The 18,027-nt window shown below is 37.7% G+C and overlaps 1 protein-coding gene across 2 annotated transcripts in view; it reads left to right on the top strand.

Moving 5' to 3' along the window:
* The window catches only part of IMPG1 (interphotoreceptor matrix proteoglycan 1), a 129,907-nt gene that overhangs the window by 10,200 nt on the left and 101,680 nt on the right, over nt 1-18,027 (top strand). The window contains exon 2 of one of the 2 annotated variants that reach the window (XM_049652896.1): nt 14,682-14,915. The exons of the other annotated variant lie outside the window; for it this stretch is intronic. Within the exon in view, the coding sequence (XP_049508853.1) occupies nt 14,682-14,915 (234 nt within the window). The remainder of the gene's footprint in view (nt 1-14,681; nt 14,916-18,027) is intronic. 2 annotated transcript variants of the gene reach the window in all.

The following is an 18,027-nucleotide window of genomic DNA, read 5'->3' as shown; positions in this document are numbered from 1 at the left end:
GTGTGAGAGAGACAGAGAAAGAGAGAGATGTAGTGAAAAGAGAATTTCTTTTTTTTTTCCATATGGATAATCAATTGTTTTAGCACCATTTACTGGATAATTTCTGCTTTCCTCTCTGCTCTGTGATATCCCTTCTCTCATGAACATGATTTTGTCCATTTTTTTTTTATTCCTTAACCAATAATACATTGCTTTAATTATTACAAACTTATAATGATCTTGATATCCTATAACCATGTGTCCCTGGCTTTGTTCTCTTTTTTACAGGAGTGTCTAAGCTATTCTTGACCCTCCACTCTTACATAATAGATTTTAAAATTAGCTCACCAAGTTCTATAAAACACTTTATTAAGGAGATTGAAATTGTGTTGAATCTAAGGGCACCTGGGTGGCCCAGTCGGTTAAGCGTCCGACTTCGGGGCAGGTCATGATCTCACAGTTTGGGAGTTCGAGCCCCGCATTGGGCTCCGTGCTGACATCTCCGAGCCTGGAGCCTGCTTCAGATTCTGTGTTTCCCCCTCTCTCTACCCCTTCCCTGCTCACACTCTGTGTCTCTCTGTCTCTCAATAATAAATAAACATTAAAAAAAGAGAAGAAATTGTGTTGAATCTGTATATTAATATGGGAGAGCTGATACCTTTGTAATGTTAAGTCTTCTTATCTAAGAGCATGGAATATCTCTCCTTTTATTATCTTACAATAAAGTTGCAGGCTTATTTCATTAAAGGGCTTACATATGTTGGACTTATCCCCAGCTACTTTATATTGTGATCATGTAAATGACATTCTTATTACATTTTCTATGTAGAAAAATAATTGGTTTTATATCCCTTAGCTTTGTTGAACAATCTTAATTCTGAAAATTCACTAGCAACTGTTTGGAGTTAAAATTTTTTTAATGTAAATAATTAAATTTTTTTCATTCATGAATAAAGAAAATTTGAGTTCTTACTTTTCAGTCTTTGTATCTTTTATTTTTTATATTTTCTTACTGTTCCTAATAACCCATCCAGCATATTAAAGACAAATGGTGATTGAACACATTCTTACCTTGTTACTGATCATAAAGGGAATGCTTTCATACTTTACTTGGGTATGATGCTTGTTTTACATTTTGCATGTTTTGTTTTTGTAAATGCCCTATACCAGGGTTTTCCTTTAAAGTTCCCTTCTATTCCTAAGAGTTTTAATCATTAATGAATATGGAAAGATAGCGTACACTTCTATATCTATTTAGATTACCAGCTGGTTTTTCTCTTTTAATTCATTAATGTAATAACTTGCCTTAATCAATTTTCAAATATTAAATCCTGAGATACATTCCTGAGATAAATCCAACTTGGTCATGACCATTTTTCACACACTGCTGGATTCCATTTGCTAATATCTTATTTCAAATTATTGCATTCATATTCATATGCAAGAGTGGATCATTATTTTTTATCTCCTAGTTTCCTTGGCAAGTTTTGTAAGACTTTGTATGAAAATGAAGTTTGTCTTTTTTTTTAATATTTGATAGAACTCTCTGATAAAGCTGGAGAATGATATTTATGGAAAGATATTTGACTGCTGACTCAACTTTTTTATAGGTTATAATAGTAATGAGATTTCCTATCTTTTTTATATTAGTTTCGGTACCTTGTATATTTCTAGAAATTTATCCATTTCATATAAAATTTCAAATTTATTGACAACATTATTCATAATATCCTCTTGTGTTTTTTCATGGCTATAGAAAATGTAATGATGTCCTCCTTTTGCTCCTGATAGGATTGTGTCTTTTGCTTACTTCATCAATCTTATTTTTTCTTGTTTTTCATTAGCTTTTTCAAAGGAGAAATTTTTTAGCTTTTATATTTTCTTTATGTTATTATCTTATGTTTTACATTTTCTTAATCTCTATTCTTCTCTGTTTTCTTGTATTTTCTTTGAGTTTATTTTTGTTTTCTTTTGCTAACTTCTTGAGATGGATTTAGCTCACTAATATTTAGCTTTTTTTTTCTTTTTCTAAAGTAAGCATTCTCATAAGATAAATTTACCTTTCAAATACTGATATTGCCATGTTGCCATATTCCACAGTTTTATTATGCAGTATTTTTATCATCTGATAAAATGTTCCCTGATATTTATCATTTGATAAAAATATTTCTACTATGTAGCATTATTACTCCCTTGTCATGGGTTTTTTATAAGGATTTTTTTTTTAGTTTCCAAATACATGGAGATATTCTGATTGTTTTTTAAAATTGATTTTTAGCTTACTTCTCTATTGGGCTGAGAATATAATGTACATACATTAGAATTCAGTATATAGTCAATACCTGCGTATGTTGTCCCTGTGCTTGAAAAGAAGGAATATTTTATATTACAAATATATAACATGTTATATGTTACATATTGTCTTTATTTTAAAATGTTCCACATGTGTCCATTAGGTCAAGTTTACTCATGTTTTCCATCATCTATATTCTTATTTATTTTATCTGCTTTTTCTATCAATTACCAAGCAAGATCCTTAAAATTTACCTGCTATTATTGTTATTTACTTTCCTTATTATTCTTTATTATTCTGTCAACCTATTTTATATTTTGAAGTCATAATATTAAGTGCATAAAATTACAACTTGTTACCTCTTTCTGATGACTTTTAAACTCTTATCAATATGATATTACTCTTTTTCTTTGTAATACCTTCTGCCAAATAAGAAACTTTGTCCACTAGTATCCTGGAACTGACTCTTACTAACTTATAGGAGCCAATTACATACATCTTCTCACAAGTTAGTGCTTGGTAATGTCACGTCAGTGGCTTGAAATCAGCCATGAAAGAGTATTAACACATGGAATTTGGCAAATGCTACAAATCAGGCCTTCTCATCTATCCCCAAGAACTGGTTATTAAATATTTACCAGCATAGCTCTGACTTCCTTCAATATTAGTATAGCCATACCAACTTTCCTCTGGATAGTGTTAGCATGTTATTACTTTTTTCCACCCTTTTAATTTCAACTTCTCTATATCTTTCCATTTAGATGTATCTCTGAAAACAGCATAGAGTGGGATATTTTTTTTAGTGCAGTCTGACAATCTCTGCTTTTAACAGGAGTATTCTGTCCATTTGCATTTAATGTGTGCCAAATATTACATGGAACATACTAATCCAAAACTATGGTTTTTTAATTACTATCATACCCTTTTTAGGTTAGAAACCTAACACATATAGAGATTATCTGCCCAAGTTCAGGAAGTGACTCAAAAAAGCAGAACTATCTTACTATAACTTCAATCCCACAGGTACTCAAAACAAAGTTCTTCTTTCCTCTCTACATGAACATAGGTCCTTGTGCCTCAGAAAGTTTAACAAGCAGAGATTTACAGCTGTTTCTGTTGATTGACTACTCCAATTCTGTTCTTGAGCAGTTAAAAATATCACTTTTGTGTGGAAATATATGCACCAATGTTATACATGCAATTCTCTCTCTACTCAGAACTTTCATATACTCTAAGGTCAGGTCTGCATGAGAGCGCTAAAAATAGGAATAGTGTGTTTCATGGTTTGCAATATACAAGCAGCAAAAAAAATTAGAAAACAGAGATGCTGAGCTAAATAGAACTAATTCTACTATGAATACTTTAGACATTGTAATATTCTAATAACTATGTTCCAAGTATATAGCACCCCTGGAAACGCAAGGAGAAAGATATCCCATGGTCCAGCAACCCAGCACAGCTGGAACCAAAAGGAAAGTGGGGATTTGGCACATATCATTAATGTGTCTCATAAGGAAATCCACATTCCTGTTCCCTGATATTTTATAGGGCACCCCCAGCCTCTAGAGTTTGCTAACTCCTGAATTGGGGGGAATTTTTCTGTAAGCTCTTGGTAGGTCTCTATGAATTCCTGCCACTTGTCTTCTTCACCCACTTCCAAGCAGATCATGGCCTCAATCTGCCTCTGGCTTATGAATTACCTGGGACTGTTCAAGTGTAACCCTTTGGTTTCCATGCCATTCAATATTTGCATCAAGCCGTGCTCAAGAAATGCTCTAAACTGCAATGTCCCATACATTTGTGAGGTACAATTGCAACTGGGCATCCACATATCAGACTTACTAGTAATATTCCATTATGTTTCTCTTGTCCATAACCTGTGTATTTATTTAAACTCTTGAAGGAGTTCTGAAACCTATGGAGATTGTGCCAAAAAGTATACATGATGCTTTAGAAATTGGGAAGCAGAAGAAAGGAAAAAAGGTTAGTAGAATTTAAGTTAATGGAGGGATGAGATGATTAAAAGTGGCTTAATGGAATTGGTCCCACATTTACATGGAAAGGGTAGCTGCCTACCCAGGATGATTTGAGGGGTACTAAAAAATCCAGTTGTTAGAGACAATGCGGGTTTCTTTTCAGCTGAAAACAAGCCTCAGCTAGGCTGGCGAGCAACTTGAACATACTTGTTCTCACCTTAGTTTCACATTCTGTTTACATGACCGTAGCACTAAACCAACTCCCTTCACCATTTGTTCAAAGTAATATACTTTGCAGTTAACCACAGCTTCTAGAAATATCCTACTTTTCTTAACTTTCAAGACTGGCTTATTTGGGGGAAAAAGGATTTTGCTGATTTTGCTTATGTATTCATATGAAAATCACTTCTAGTTCTTAACATTTTAAACTTTCCTGCTAAAATTCTCAAGTAAATTTAGCCCTCTATACAGTAGCAATGTGTTCATCTTGTAGTTCCCACAATCTGTGACCCAATACCATGTACCTTGAGAACACTTGAGAGTCAAGGGCATGCGTGTGGTTCTGGAATTACAGTAGGGACAGTGCCCTTGAACTGGTAGTGGCTGTGTGTGGACCTCAGCCAGGGTCCATTATAAACCGGTGCCCTGCTTTAGATGAAAGCAGCTGTGTTCTGAGACCTTCACACCACACACTATGACAAGTACTTCCATTGTGTTTCTCTCCTCTCCCAGGACAGAGAGGCCAGTCATCTTTGACACCCCTCCCCTTCTCAATATGCCATTCTATCTCTCCCCACAAGGGGTGGAGGACTTAGATCAGGAAAGTTTATGCAAGATTAAATAATTATTTTTGAAAATTTCCAGTCATTGATTTGGTCCTGAAATGTTATCTACTTTCTCTCTGTGGAATTCTGTTCTTCAAATGGAGATTTTTGTTCTATAGGAATTCCAGTAATTTTTGTCTCTACTTCTGTTAATTCATTCATTAAGGCATTCCGGCCTTCTCCCTTAGGAAACATAATGGGTTCGCTAAGTGCTTGTACCAGTGACTGTTGCTTTCATAACAATGCTGCCGGAAAAGCCCCATTCTCCTTTTCCTGTTGTCTGTTTTATCGTCACAATATGTGTACAGTAATACTATATTGTAAACCTGCAGGGTTAGATGGCTGGAAAATATCCTTCTGGAAAAGAGTTTGATAAGGAGTGGTCCAAACGGGTTGATAAGGATCCACTTGAATATATAACCAAGAAAGAGACTGATTGGTGGGCAAAACTGAGCCTTACTTAAAATGAAAACTTCATAAGCAGCCTACAGCTGGAGGCCAACTTTGGTACAGAAAGGAAAAAAAAATAAACTCTTTGCAGATATGACAGGGAGGTGAACTGAACTATCATGGCTTCCAGGATGCCAGTCAACATCAAGGCCACGTGGCCACCAGCCTATAACCTAAAGTGGAAAAAATACTTCTGACTGAAGGGCTAGCTTTCACATTAGCATGTAGATATGCTTAGTCAATCTAATTTTAAAACAGTATATGAGGAATCAAAAGCCTAGTATTTCTGACCTGCTACTTCACCCTTGGACATAGTTAATTTTTCCTTAGAATAAATTAATGTTTTAATTTAGTATTTGAATCTAGTGGTCATTTCATTAATTTCCTTTTCTATATATTTGGAAATTTCTAAACTTGTCATAGCTATACTGGATTGCAGGATTTGGGTTAGCTCCAGGGTAGAGTGGCTAAAGGAAAAAAAAAAGATCCTCCCAATGTAAACTTTTTTTTAATTTTGTTTTTTAAATTTACATCCAAATTAGTTAGCGTATAGTGCAACAATGATTTCAAGAGTAGATCCCTTAATGTCCCTTACCCCTTTAGCCCATCCCCCTTCACACAACCCCTCCAGTAACCCTGTTTTTTCTCCATATTTAAGAGCCTCTTATGTTTTGTCTGCCTCCCTGTTTTTATATTATTTTTGCTCCCCTTCCCTTATGTTCATCTGTTCTGTGTCTTAAAGTCCTCATATGAGTGAAGTCATAATGATGTTTGTCTTTCTCTGACTGACTAATTTCACTTAGCATAATACCCTCTAGCTCCATCCATGTAGTTGCAAATGGCAAGATTTCATTCTTTTTGATTGGTGAGTAATACTCCATTGTGTATGTATATATATATATATACACACACACACCACATTTCTTTATACATTCATCCATCAATGGACATTTGGGCTCTTTTGATATTTTGGCTAATGTTGATTAGCATTAGTGCTGCTAGAAACATTGGGGTGCATGTGTCCCTTCGAAAGAGCATACCTGTATCCCTTGGATAAATACCTAGTAGGGCAATTGCTAGGTCATAGGGTAGTTCTATTTTTAATTTTTTGAGGAACCTCCATACTGTTTTCCGGAGTAGCTGCACCAGCTTGCATTCCCACCAGCAATGCAAAAGAGATCCTCTTTCTCCACATCCTGGCCAACATCTGTTGTTGCCTGAGTTAATAATGTTAGCCATTCTGACAGGTGGTATCTCATTGTGGTTTTGATTTGTAGTTCCCTGATGATGAATGATGTTGACATGTTTTTCATGTGTCAGTTGGCCATCTGGATGTCTTCTTTGGAGAGCTGTCTATTCATGTCTTTGGTCCATTTCTTCATTGGATTATTTGTTTTTTGGGTGTTGAGTTTGATAGGTTATTTATAGATTTTTGGACACTAATCCTTTATCTGATACGTCGTTTGCAAATATCTTCTCCAGTTCTGTCAGTTGCCTTTTAGTTTTGCTGATTGTTTCCTTCGCTGTGCAGAAGCTTTTTATTTTGATGAGGTCCCAATAGTTCATTTTTGCTTTTGTTTCCCTTGCCTCCAGAAATGTGTTGAGTAAGAAGTTGCTGTGGCCAAGATCAAAGGGGTTTTTGCCTGCTTTCTCCTTGAGGATTTTGATGGCTTCCCATCTTACATTTAGGTCTTTCATCCATTTTGAGTTTATTTTTGTGTATGGTGTAAGAAAGTGGTCCAGGTTCATTCTTCTGCATGTTGCTGTCCAGTTTTCCCAGCACCACTTGCTGAAGAGACTGTCTTCATTCCATTGGATATTCTTTCTTGCTTTGTCAAAGATTAATTGGCCATACATTTGTGGGTCTATTTCTGAGTTCTGTATTCTGTTCCATTGATCAGAGTGTCTGTTTTTGTGCCAGTACCATACTGTCTTGTTGATTATCGCTTTGTAATACAGTTTGACGGGGATTGTGATACTTCAGCTTTGGTTTTCTTTTTCAAGATTGCTTTGGCTTTCTGTTTCAAGATTGCTTTGGCTATTCGGGGTCTTTCCTGGTTCCATACAAATTTTAGGATTATTTGTTCTAGCTCTGTGAAGAATGCTGGTGTTATTTTGATAGGGATTGCATTGAATATGTAGATTGCTTTGGGTAGTATTGACATTTTAACAATATTTTTTCTTCCTATCCAGAAGCATGGAATCTTTTCCCAGTTTTTTGTGTCGTTTTCATTTTCTTTCATAAGCTTTATATAGTTTTCAGTGTATAGATTTTTCACCTCTTTGGTTAGATTTATTCCTAGGTATTTTATGGTTTTTGGTCCAATTGTAAATGGGATTGATTCCTTGATTTCTCTTTCTGTTGCTTCATTGTTGGTATATAGAAATGCAACTGATTTCTGTGCATTGATTTTATATCCTGCAACTTTGCTGAATTCATGAATCAGTTCTAGCAGTTTTTTGGTGGAATCTTTAAGGTTTTCCATATAGAGTATCATGTCGTCTGCAAAGAGTGAAAGTTTGACCTCCTCCTGGCCGATTTGGATGCCTTTTATTTCTTTGCAGAGGCTAAGACTTCCAATACTATGTTGAATAACAGTGGCAAGAGTGGACATCCCTGTCTTGTTCCTGACCTTAAGGGGAAAGCTCTCAGTTTTTCCCCAATTTAAACTTTTGGTGTCAACCACTTTTCTTAGCCTGCTGGAAGGAGCCCTGCCCATGGACACCCACCTAAATATTTCCTGCCCACCTAAATATTTCCTGCCACACCTTTCATGAGAACCTCCCAACTCATTGTGAGCCCATCCCACCATGCTGCCTCAGCCCTTCCTCAAATGGTCTCTTTTGCTGAGAAATCACCACTCTCACCATCACTCCCATCAACAAATGTACTCAACATGTATAATCCCAAACTCAAAGAAGTGATAATAGCAGTTGATTTTCCAACATTCCCTTTTCAGTATACATTATGTGTTAGATAGCGACACCATCTGGTGAGGTGGCACATTAGCATGTTGAATACACCAGGCTCTATGAGCACACATTGCAAGCCTCTAAAAAATAAAAAAAATAAAATAAAAAAAATAGAGGAAAAAAGAGAATGAAGGGAGGAAATGTTGATACTTTTATGTGTGGTATCAGAGGAATCTTCACCCATATAGGACCTTACTTTGTTTTAGGAAAAGCAGTAAAGCCAGATCTTTCAACGACTTTTGCTGTGGAATGGAAAAAAAAAAAATGGATCAATAGCTAGAGGGGAAATGGCATCAAGAGAATCCTTTAAGTAGAAGGAAAAGTAATAGCGTGTTTGTAGGCTGATTGGAGTAATCCAGCAAGAAGAAGGGAAATACCAACATAGGCAAGTGATAGAAGAGTTTCTGGAAGAATGTCCTCAAGAGGTGTAAACGGATGGGATACAGACAGTACACAAGTAAAGGAATTGGCCTTGAATAGGAATAGACTGCTCATCAAATAGTCACAGGAAGGAAAGCAGAGTATGTGAATGCAGATGCAGTCAGTGAGCAGATGCAATGCTGGGCATTGATAAAGTTTTCTTCTTGCTCCCCTCATTCTCAGGAAAATGTGGAACCAGGTCATCAGCTAAAAGTGAGAATTGGCCAGAAGTGCAGGAAATCTGAGAAAAGTTGTATGTAGTTCTCCTGGAGAGTGAGAAACTCAGTGGACCAGGGAAACATAGTGTGATGCTATTTATGGATCATAAATTTAACATGAGTCTGGGGGCACCTGAGTGGCTCAGTTGGTTAAGAATCTGACTCTTGCTTTTGGCTCAGATCATGATCTCACGGTTCATGAGTCCCAGCCCCATGTCAGATTTCATGTTTACAGCACAGAGCCTGCTTGGAATTCTCTCTCTCTCTCTCTCTCTCTTTCTCTCTCTCTCTCTGCCCCTCCCCTGCTCACTCTCTCTCTCAATATAAATAAACTTTTAAAAAAATTTGTTAAGTGAGTCCAAATGGTTATTTTTCTCCATCCACGTTCAGCTACAAGGGTACAAAGTGAGGAGTAGGAAGAGGGCTGAATTTAACATAAAGTTTTACCTATCAAGCACAATTATTCAGGGGCAAGGGAATTGAGGACTTGTCATCCTAAAGAGCCAAGCAATATTAATATTCTTTCACATTGACACCCATGGTCTTAATTGTTTCCATTTATTATTATTTATTTACTCTTGGATAAATTGAAAGTACCTGGGAATGCTGACTTTACTAAAATACACTTTTTGCATAACCCATCTCCTTTCTGTTCTTTTGAGTTTCATTCACAGAGGAATTTTTTATTTATCTTTTCACTTAGGATATTATCTTTAATAAGATGACTGTGCTCAAAATCTCTGATATTAGACACTGTAGCAGGGAGAAGAAATTTAAAAGGGAGGTTGCAATAATGTAGGTGGACAGGACAAATGAAATACAAGAGAACAATAAATGAATTCTGAATATGAGGTCTGAGAAAGCTTAGTGGAAAAGGAAAGAAAGCTTAGAAACTGGCCCTTGAAGGAAGAAGGAAAAGAAGGGCCCGCCGATATGAGGGAACAGACAAATAGGAGATAAGCACTGAAGGATGGAAGTACAGGAAGTCTTCCAGGATGAGCATAGTCTTGTCTAAGGACTAAGGAGAAGTGTCACGAAAGAACATGTTTAGAAGGAAAAGTAATACCAGGGAGTGAAATGCATATACTATTGAATAAAGGAGTTTTTATCGAGCACTTACCCTGTGCATAATGCTGTTTTAAGTGCTGCCCAGGTGGTAACTCATTTACTAATATCACAGAAGCCCTGGAGGAGAGGCACCACCACTCCCCATTCTACAGGTGAGGAAACTCAGGCACAGACAGGTCAAGTGCTTCCAACTGTATAGCTAGTGAGTCACAGAGCAAGGGCCCTGTGTACCACTGGTGTTATCAAAACATTTTGAATAAACAAGCAACATATAATTTCTGTTGCTACTACATTTTTCTTTCGTAAATAATGAACATATTTAAATTAAATTTAGAAAGTAAGCAATGAATATTCGCTGTCTCTCATGTGTATTTAGAAGCTCTGAATATTCAAATATATTAATTTCCATTTTTTTCTTTTCCTCATTCAATGAGATGACTGTTTCCAAAAACTATTGGCTTAGACTGTTTTCCTGGTGATTAATCTACAATATAATATAGTACAATTGTATTTATTTTTGTCCAAATTCTTATTATATTGTATTCTGGAAAAGATACAGAGTTTTTGTTTGTTTTTTTTCTGAAACCACTTTGCCCTTCTTTTTCTTTGTAACTCTGAACTTCACCCAGAAATAGTTGTTGATGGCAGCCAATTCATCAACATACAGGTTATACTCATGTTTTGTCAAGGATTTTCTGCCTGAAAAAATTTTCTAATCTTTTATTAAATATGCTTCCTTTTTATAGCAGGTCATTCAACTATCAATTCATTCTCGTTAAACTTTTACCTATTCTTTCTAAATACTTATATAAACTAAAAATATCAGACACATGAAAATACATCCAGAGAATCAAAGTTCAGTTCAATTTCAACATTACTATTTATGCAACATGGAGGACAGCATCTAACGTGATCTCATTGCTTTACCAAAGAGTGCTTTCATTAGCACCAATAAATATCAGCTCTTTTTACCTCATTGAAATCTGTAACATTCCATGTTTCAATCTTTAAATTTTGGGTTTATTTTACTTGAATTCCTTGGGAAAGACACAGACTTTGTAAGTGTGGCCTCTTCTATAAATATTTTTGAACACAGGTAACCCTTAGTCTGTGTTCTCAGAGACTTTGCCTACCTCTTTTCTAGTGATGACTTAGGGTCAAGATACAGGCAGAAGATTCTGATCCCTGCCCAAGTGATAGTATCATCACAAATGATCCCCTGTGGTCATTTCTATGTGTCTAAAGGAACACAGGCTGAAGTGTCTATTACTCATGTGAGAAAGGACACCAGAGAAAGGTGGAAGATGGTTAACCTAAAGTAGAGAAATGCGTAGCATAGAGGAAATATGAGGCACTGTCAACTTGACCTTTGCTATTCCAGAGGGCAGAGATAGGACTACTGTGCAGAAGCTACTGGAAGGTAATTTTCAACCCAAAGAATTACCTAAGTAGAGATTTTTAAAGTGAAACAAAGTGCTTCCTAGATGAGGGAGACAATCATTTGTAGGATATTTGCCATGGGTCTCCCTTACCAAGGAGATATTAAAAATTCAGTGACCATATAATGTATTTTCCAAACAGGGATACATTTGAGAATGAAGGGATAGCTCCAAATAAACCAGGATATCCCAAGCAAACCAAGTCTCACTTCACCCTAATTCACCCTCATTGTTGATCACTGGCTATGTGTATTTGACATGTGAAGAATAGGGAAGATTGATCCCAGTGGGGAAAAAGGAACAGGTCAGAGCTCGTGGGGTTCTGGGACACAGAGCAAATCTGAAACTTTTTCACTTCCTTCTAATCCTATCCTGGTAGAATGAAGTCCAAAGACCTGGATCAATCAGTCCTATGTGAGCAAGCCTGGATATGAGCAAAGTGTTAAGATCCAGAAGAATCCAAGTAGGAACAATTCCAGGACAGGGGCACTGTTCCCAGAGCCAGGGTGAAGTAAATACTATTCCCAAAGCAAATTATTCAGCGGGTTCTAACAGAGCATAACATTAAAAAGCAAGAACAGGTGGCACCTGGGTGGCTCAGTCTGTTAAACATCCCACGCTTGATTTCGGCTCAGGCCATGAGCTCATGGTTTGTGAATCAAGCCCCACATCAGGCTCCGCGCTGACAGCACAGAGCCTGCTTGGGATTTTTTCTCTCCATCTCTCTCTGCCCTTCCCCTGCCCACTCTCCATCTCTCTCTCTCTTAAAATAAATAAATAAACATTTTTAAAAAACAAAGTAAGAACCAGACCAACCCCAAAGGGCAGGATATTGTAGTGGTGACAAAGTGGAAAGCAGGACCAACATTACAGGTAGGCACTGTGAGAAGATGTGCAGGATGAATGAAGAGTACAGTTTCCCAAAGCATGGTCTGTGCTTACCATACTGGATAGGCCTAGAATTATCTAATGACCCACATTTTTTTTTTCTAATCTTAGTGGCAAATGAATTGTAATTAAAAAACTTTTTTCTGTGACCTACACTGAAATCTGTGTGTGAAAGGTTATTAGAAATTAACATTCCTAAACTAAAATTCCCATTTTACCAGCTTCAGTGAGCACTGTATACTCAGCTCCTGTCTCCTTCTTGCACTTGCCAGTGTTCAGTGGGCACCTTCCACTCAGCCATGCAGCCAGCCTAACTCAAGGAAAATGGCCTCCACCTCCTCCACAGTTAGAACGAGCCACTCAGGGTAATTTCAGTCCCCTACTCTATGATCACTCAACTCAAGTCAATAGCACTGGTATATCCCTTGGCAACTGGTATTGGTCCAGGCATGTGGCATAAGTCAGCCACACTGTAGGAAAAGCTTATTTTTCAAAATGAACAAGGGCAAGCATGTTTAATTCAGTGGAAGCCAGCCTACAGATATAATCACCACGTGAGGGGACTGAGCAAAGAAAGTGAGACGGTGGCAGAAAGGCAGAGTCAGAGCTTTGTTTTCACCAGGCATTCCTTACCATTAGCTTTCCTTTCTATGTGATAATAACTTCCTTATTGTTTAAGCCATTTTGACATGGGTTGTCTTGACTCGTCCCCTGGAAATGCTCTTACAGATCCTTAGAGCAGTGGTTTCCCAAACCTGCATGCATATTAGAATCACCTAGAGACCTTCAAAAGTTGCTGGTGCCTGCATTCTACTCAGAGATGATGATTTATTGGTTAGATGTGTGGCTGGGTGAGCAAATTAATCCATAAGCTCCCTTTCTTCCTGGAGATTCCTGGGAATTTATCATTGTCCAAGATTGACAGAGTACTCTAAGACGCCTCAAAATGACAGAGAATATGTGTTCCCACAGGACTCAGTCCATTTCCTGTAATGAAGGAGGGACGTTTATGCTTTGTGGCAAGATTTGAGTTCCTCCGCAGCTGCCCTACTTGGATTTCTGCTTGATTCCCTTGTCTATGCCAGAAGATTAGAGTTTGAGATGCTTCTTTACTAAAATGGGAATAGAAGTCTCAGTAAGCCACATGATTAGGGTCTCAAGGGGCCATAGTGAGCGGTCCCAACTGTTCATCAATTATTCCTTTCTTAAGTGGAAGACATAAAAGGAAAGAGGTGGAGTGGGAGAGAGGTAATTGAGATCTGACCCCTATTAACATGCTCCAACACCTCCAAGCCTCAGTACCCTACTGTGTGATAAACCCAGAAACATATAATCTGTTTCATCAACACAGTAGAGTTTTGTGAAATAATATGACACATAGGAAAAAAATTCGAAGTAAGAAAGGACTCCGTGAATGTAAGTTATTGTTACAAGAGGTCCAGAAAGTTAAAAATGAAGTCTAGACCTTACCCTAACAGACACAGGGGTGCCAGCAGGATGAAATGGCTCAGGGAGTTAAATCCTCTGCCAACCTGATCTCTTCATACTCCCTTTCATTCCTCTCACCTCTCTCCATAAAATATCAAACTTGCTCTGTAAAGTTGACTCTAAGATGTGTCCTTGCCCCAACTCACTTTCCACCAGATTGCCACCAGATTGCCACCCTCTGAGCCCCGCCCACAGAAATCTTAGCGCTGCCATTCACAGGCAGGAAGGTTGTTTGTTGCATTTTTCCCCCTAGGTTTTTAGAAGCTCTCCACTTCCTCATCCAGAGTGTACCTCTGGGTACCACAATGTGCTATCTTTACCCACTTGAATTATAATGTCTATCAAAAGAGGCATCTCTCGGGAGGCTTGAGTGCTAAGTGGGGAGTGATTTTTAGAGATGTGTGGGAAATGGTTTCAATATTTGGCAGTTCCTAAAGGCAAGATGATTTGAGATGTTGGTTGTTTTTTTTTTAAATACACTTGATCAGCTCATTATGCTATTCCCTTATTTATGAAAATGCCTTGTCACTGGAATTCGGCAGTTGCTCCAAAGTAGAACTTAAATAAACCAGAAGATTATAACTTTTAGTTTGTTCCATTCATTTATCATATGTTTCACATATATCAATGTATATATTCACCAGGAATCAATTTTTCTTTTACAGATCTCTCCATTAAAACATACCATTCTGAAACTAAAGATGTAGACAATGCCCCAAGAATCGAAACAACTGAAAGTACTACAAAAATGTACAAAGTGTCAACCATGAAACGAATATTCGATTTGGCCAAGCATCGACCCAAAAGATCAACATTTTTCCCAGCCGGGGTTAAAGTCTGTCCACAGGAATCCATGAAACAGATTTTAGCCAGTCTTCAAGCTTATTATAGATTGAGAGGTAAGGAAAGAGATGAAACCTGTTTAGCCTCTCATTCTTTTTATCCCTTCCTTTTCATTCAGTCATACATTGTCTTTAGCCCAAAACTTCCAGAGTCTCTCATTTAGTCACAAGAGTTACAGAAATCAGTCAACTGACCTGAGAGTAATGAATAGTAAACATTCAGAACTATGGTAGATGTCTGCTCTTATGTTTAAAATGATGTCTTGTGCAACCCAGAACTATTAAGGCATTTAATGAGTCACCTGGGGGCCTTGGCCGCTGGGTATTACCACTTGGTTTTATTTTTGCCAAAGCCCAATATTGAATTTTAATGTTATCATTGTTAAGTAAGAAGCACAGAATGATTGCAACGTCAGGAATCTGAGCAAGTTGATTTATGACTTAGGATTTCATTTTTCAAAAGCAACATTACAATCCAGATGCTCTCTCCTTTCTTGTTGAGTTTAAGCTGTTTATTGCTGACCCAGCAAAAAGTGCTGAAGTTTGGAAACCTGGAGGCACATCCAAAGTGCACAGGAGTCACAAATTAACAGTGGTTACTGAGATATAATGCAGGGATGTTATCAGGATTTACAACACAATGACTGTGATTTCCAGCAGAGTTAAAGTACAGTTTTCACCCCAAGACAGCATAACAGAATTCTTGGGGCTTTCTCAGAAATCATGATGGACTTCAAGCATACCACAGCCATCAGTGACTATCCTTGTCATTCACTTACTACAGATGAAAAAGTCCCCATGGCTTCTTCTTTAAATGAAAAACAGAACACAAAAAAGAACCTTTAGTAGATACTATCAAATCCCCCAGGTTGCTCCAAATAGTGCAAAAATATCTAACTGAAACCTAAATTCAATTCATCTTCCATGTGAAAGTTGAGGAGGTTTTCTGATGTCCACCTTCATTCATCACATTAGATAATTGTTTCCATTCCTAAAAAGCACAGTCAGCCTGCTCTATTTCAAGCCCATTAACTAGTGCATGCTGGTTCAATTCTAGCCTGCGATGTATTACAAATTATGACAATAGAGAACCCATTTCATGATACTAACATCCTACAAAATTCTTGAGTATTTACATCTGTAAAATGTACAGAGATTGAGTTAGTCTGGGGAGTTTTTACTGGGTTTTGGAGGTATAACTAACTGTCTCAAAAATATCAAGCCTTATGTTCCTCATATGTCTCATTTTATGTGGAACAGATATTTGCTTTCTGACAGAAGCCATACCCACAGAGAAATGACAAGTACTGGATCACAGTCAGAAGGAGAACTCCAATTATAGGAAACAAAGTACAGTATATTATTATGCTTAGGTCCTAGCATAGCACCTCTGCATAGCAGTTTCTGAGTAAACGCTTATTGATGGACACAGGAAGCAAACAGGCCATTGGGCATGCGAAGAAAAGACAATCATGTATAAACTATTCATTTTGAATGTGTTTACACATTGATCAGATAATGACACTGGTATATTTCATGTTATTTCTTCATGGATGGAAGTAAAATACATAGTATATGCATCACATTGAATATGAACACAATACTGCTATTCTAAGGTAACTTCTAATTCTTTATGACATTCACAAATAGGATTCATCGCAGGTATTTAGAAAATAGGCTACTTATTGCTATAACCAAGTTTTTAACTCTGAATTGTATCCCTAACTCTTCGTTCTTGATTAGGTTTGCCATTTGCATTTTTGCTTTCCTGGATGAAACAAACCACTGTTTTTCTCCCCGTGGCAACAGCAGTCCATTATCTTTATGGCTGCCCCTGGGTGGTATGAAATTTTACTATTCATCAGCATGGGTTCTTCAGTCTAACAAATTGGTTCCCAAAGAAACAAGAAATAAGACCTAGCTACAACGTGGTATTCCTTTGACAGAGTTACCCACTTACCATTTTTGTTGCTGCTTTTACAAAATTATCTTTTGACATCTTTCACATGTAGGAGAGAAAGCTTCCACATTCATCAAATCAAATGAAATATTGAGATATTTGTTTTTCCAATACTTAAAGCACCACAAATGAACGTGTTCTGAGCCTCATGGTAGAATCATAAACATGCTCATCCCAAAGCACAAATGCAAGACTGCAAGTGTTTCTGGTAGTCTCCCAGGGGAACCCTGGGCTCCTACCCAGGCAAACTCCCTGCTTTTGATTTCCTCCCTTCAAACCGCCTACCCCTCTCTGTATCTCCCTCTTCCCCCTCTCCATCCTCTGCCTCCCCGTCTTCCTCTTCCCTTTACACCTCCCTGTCCCCATTATCCTCCTCCTCCTCTTCCTTCCCTTCTTCTTCCTTTTCTTCTTCTTTCTCTTCTTCTTTCTCTCTACCTCTCCCAACCACAAAAGCTAGATCTTCCTTCCACATTAATTTATGCCTTAGAGAAAGTTTAAGATAGAATCCTAGTTCTTCCTTCTCCATTTGTCATCCATAGATCAGTCATATCACAAGCATCTGGCTACTTGTTAGAAATACAGACCTACTTTCACCCCACCATATCCACGTCCAGAATCTGTATTTTAATAAGATTCCCAGGTAATTCATTTTCACTCTAAGGTTTTAGAAGCACTGGTCTAGAGAATATCTAGCCAACACCCCCATTGTACACATTTGAAAAGTGAGGTGACATGCTCAGTCAGAGCCATCATTGGTGGCAGAGCAAAGTTAGAACCCAGCATTGACTCCTACTCCAGTGTGTTATCTCTCCATCTAATGCATACCCAACCCTGTGGTGGATGTTTTTACATACCATTGGTCTAACCTGATCTTTCCAAATGTAAATAATTATCCCAGGGCATGCCTGGCCTCCAGGACACATGTTCCCTAGGGTTCTTCCCACATCGCCAAACAGCCTACCATATGTGATTCAAGAGAAAGACTGAGACTCTGTGGCCAGATTTCAGGCATTGGCCAGCAACTGTGGGAAGACTAGAGAGGCAAGGTTCTGGATTTGCCTAGAATCCCTGTGGAAATCTCTTCTGGTAGATTCAAGGAAGGATGATGCAGTAAGTTAAATAACTTAACAACTAAGTTAAAGGGTTAGAAAAATCCAGCTTTCAGAAGTTTTCAGACTCCTCCCAGCCCTGAGATCCTTTAATGCTTCA

The sequence above is a fragment of the Panthera uncia genome (genome assembly GCF_023721935.1).
Source record: "Panthera uncia isolate 11264 chromosome B2 unlocalized genomic scaffold, Puncia_PCG_1.0 HiC_scaffold_24, whole genome shotgun sequence".
In the NCBI taxonomy this organism is placed as follows: domain Eukaryota; kingdom Metazoa; phylum Chordata; class Mammalia; order Carnivora; family Felidae; genus Panthera; species Panthera uncia.
Note: the sequence above shows the minus strand (reverse complement) of the source record. Positions and strands in the feature narration are given on the sequence as shown.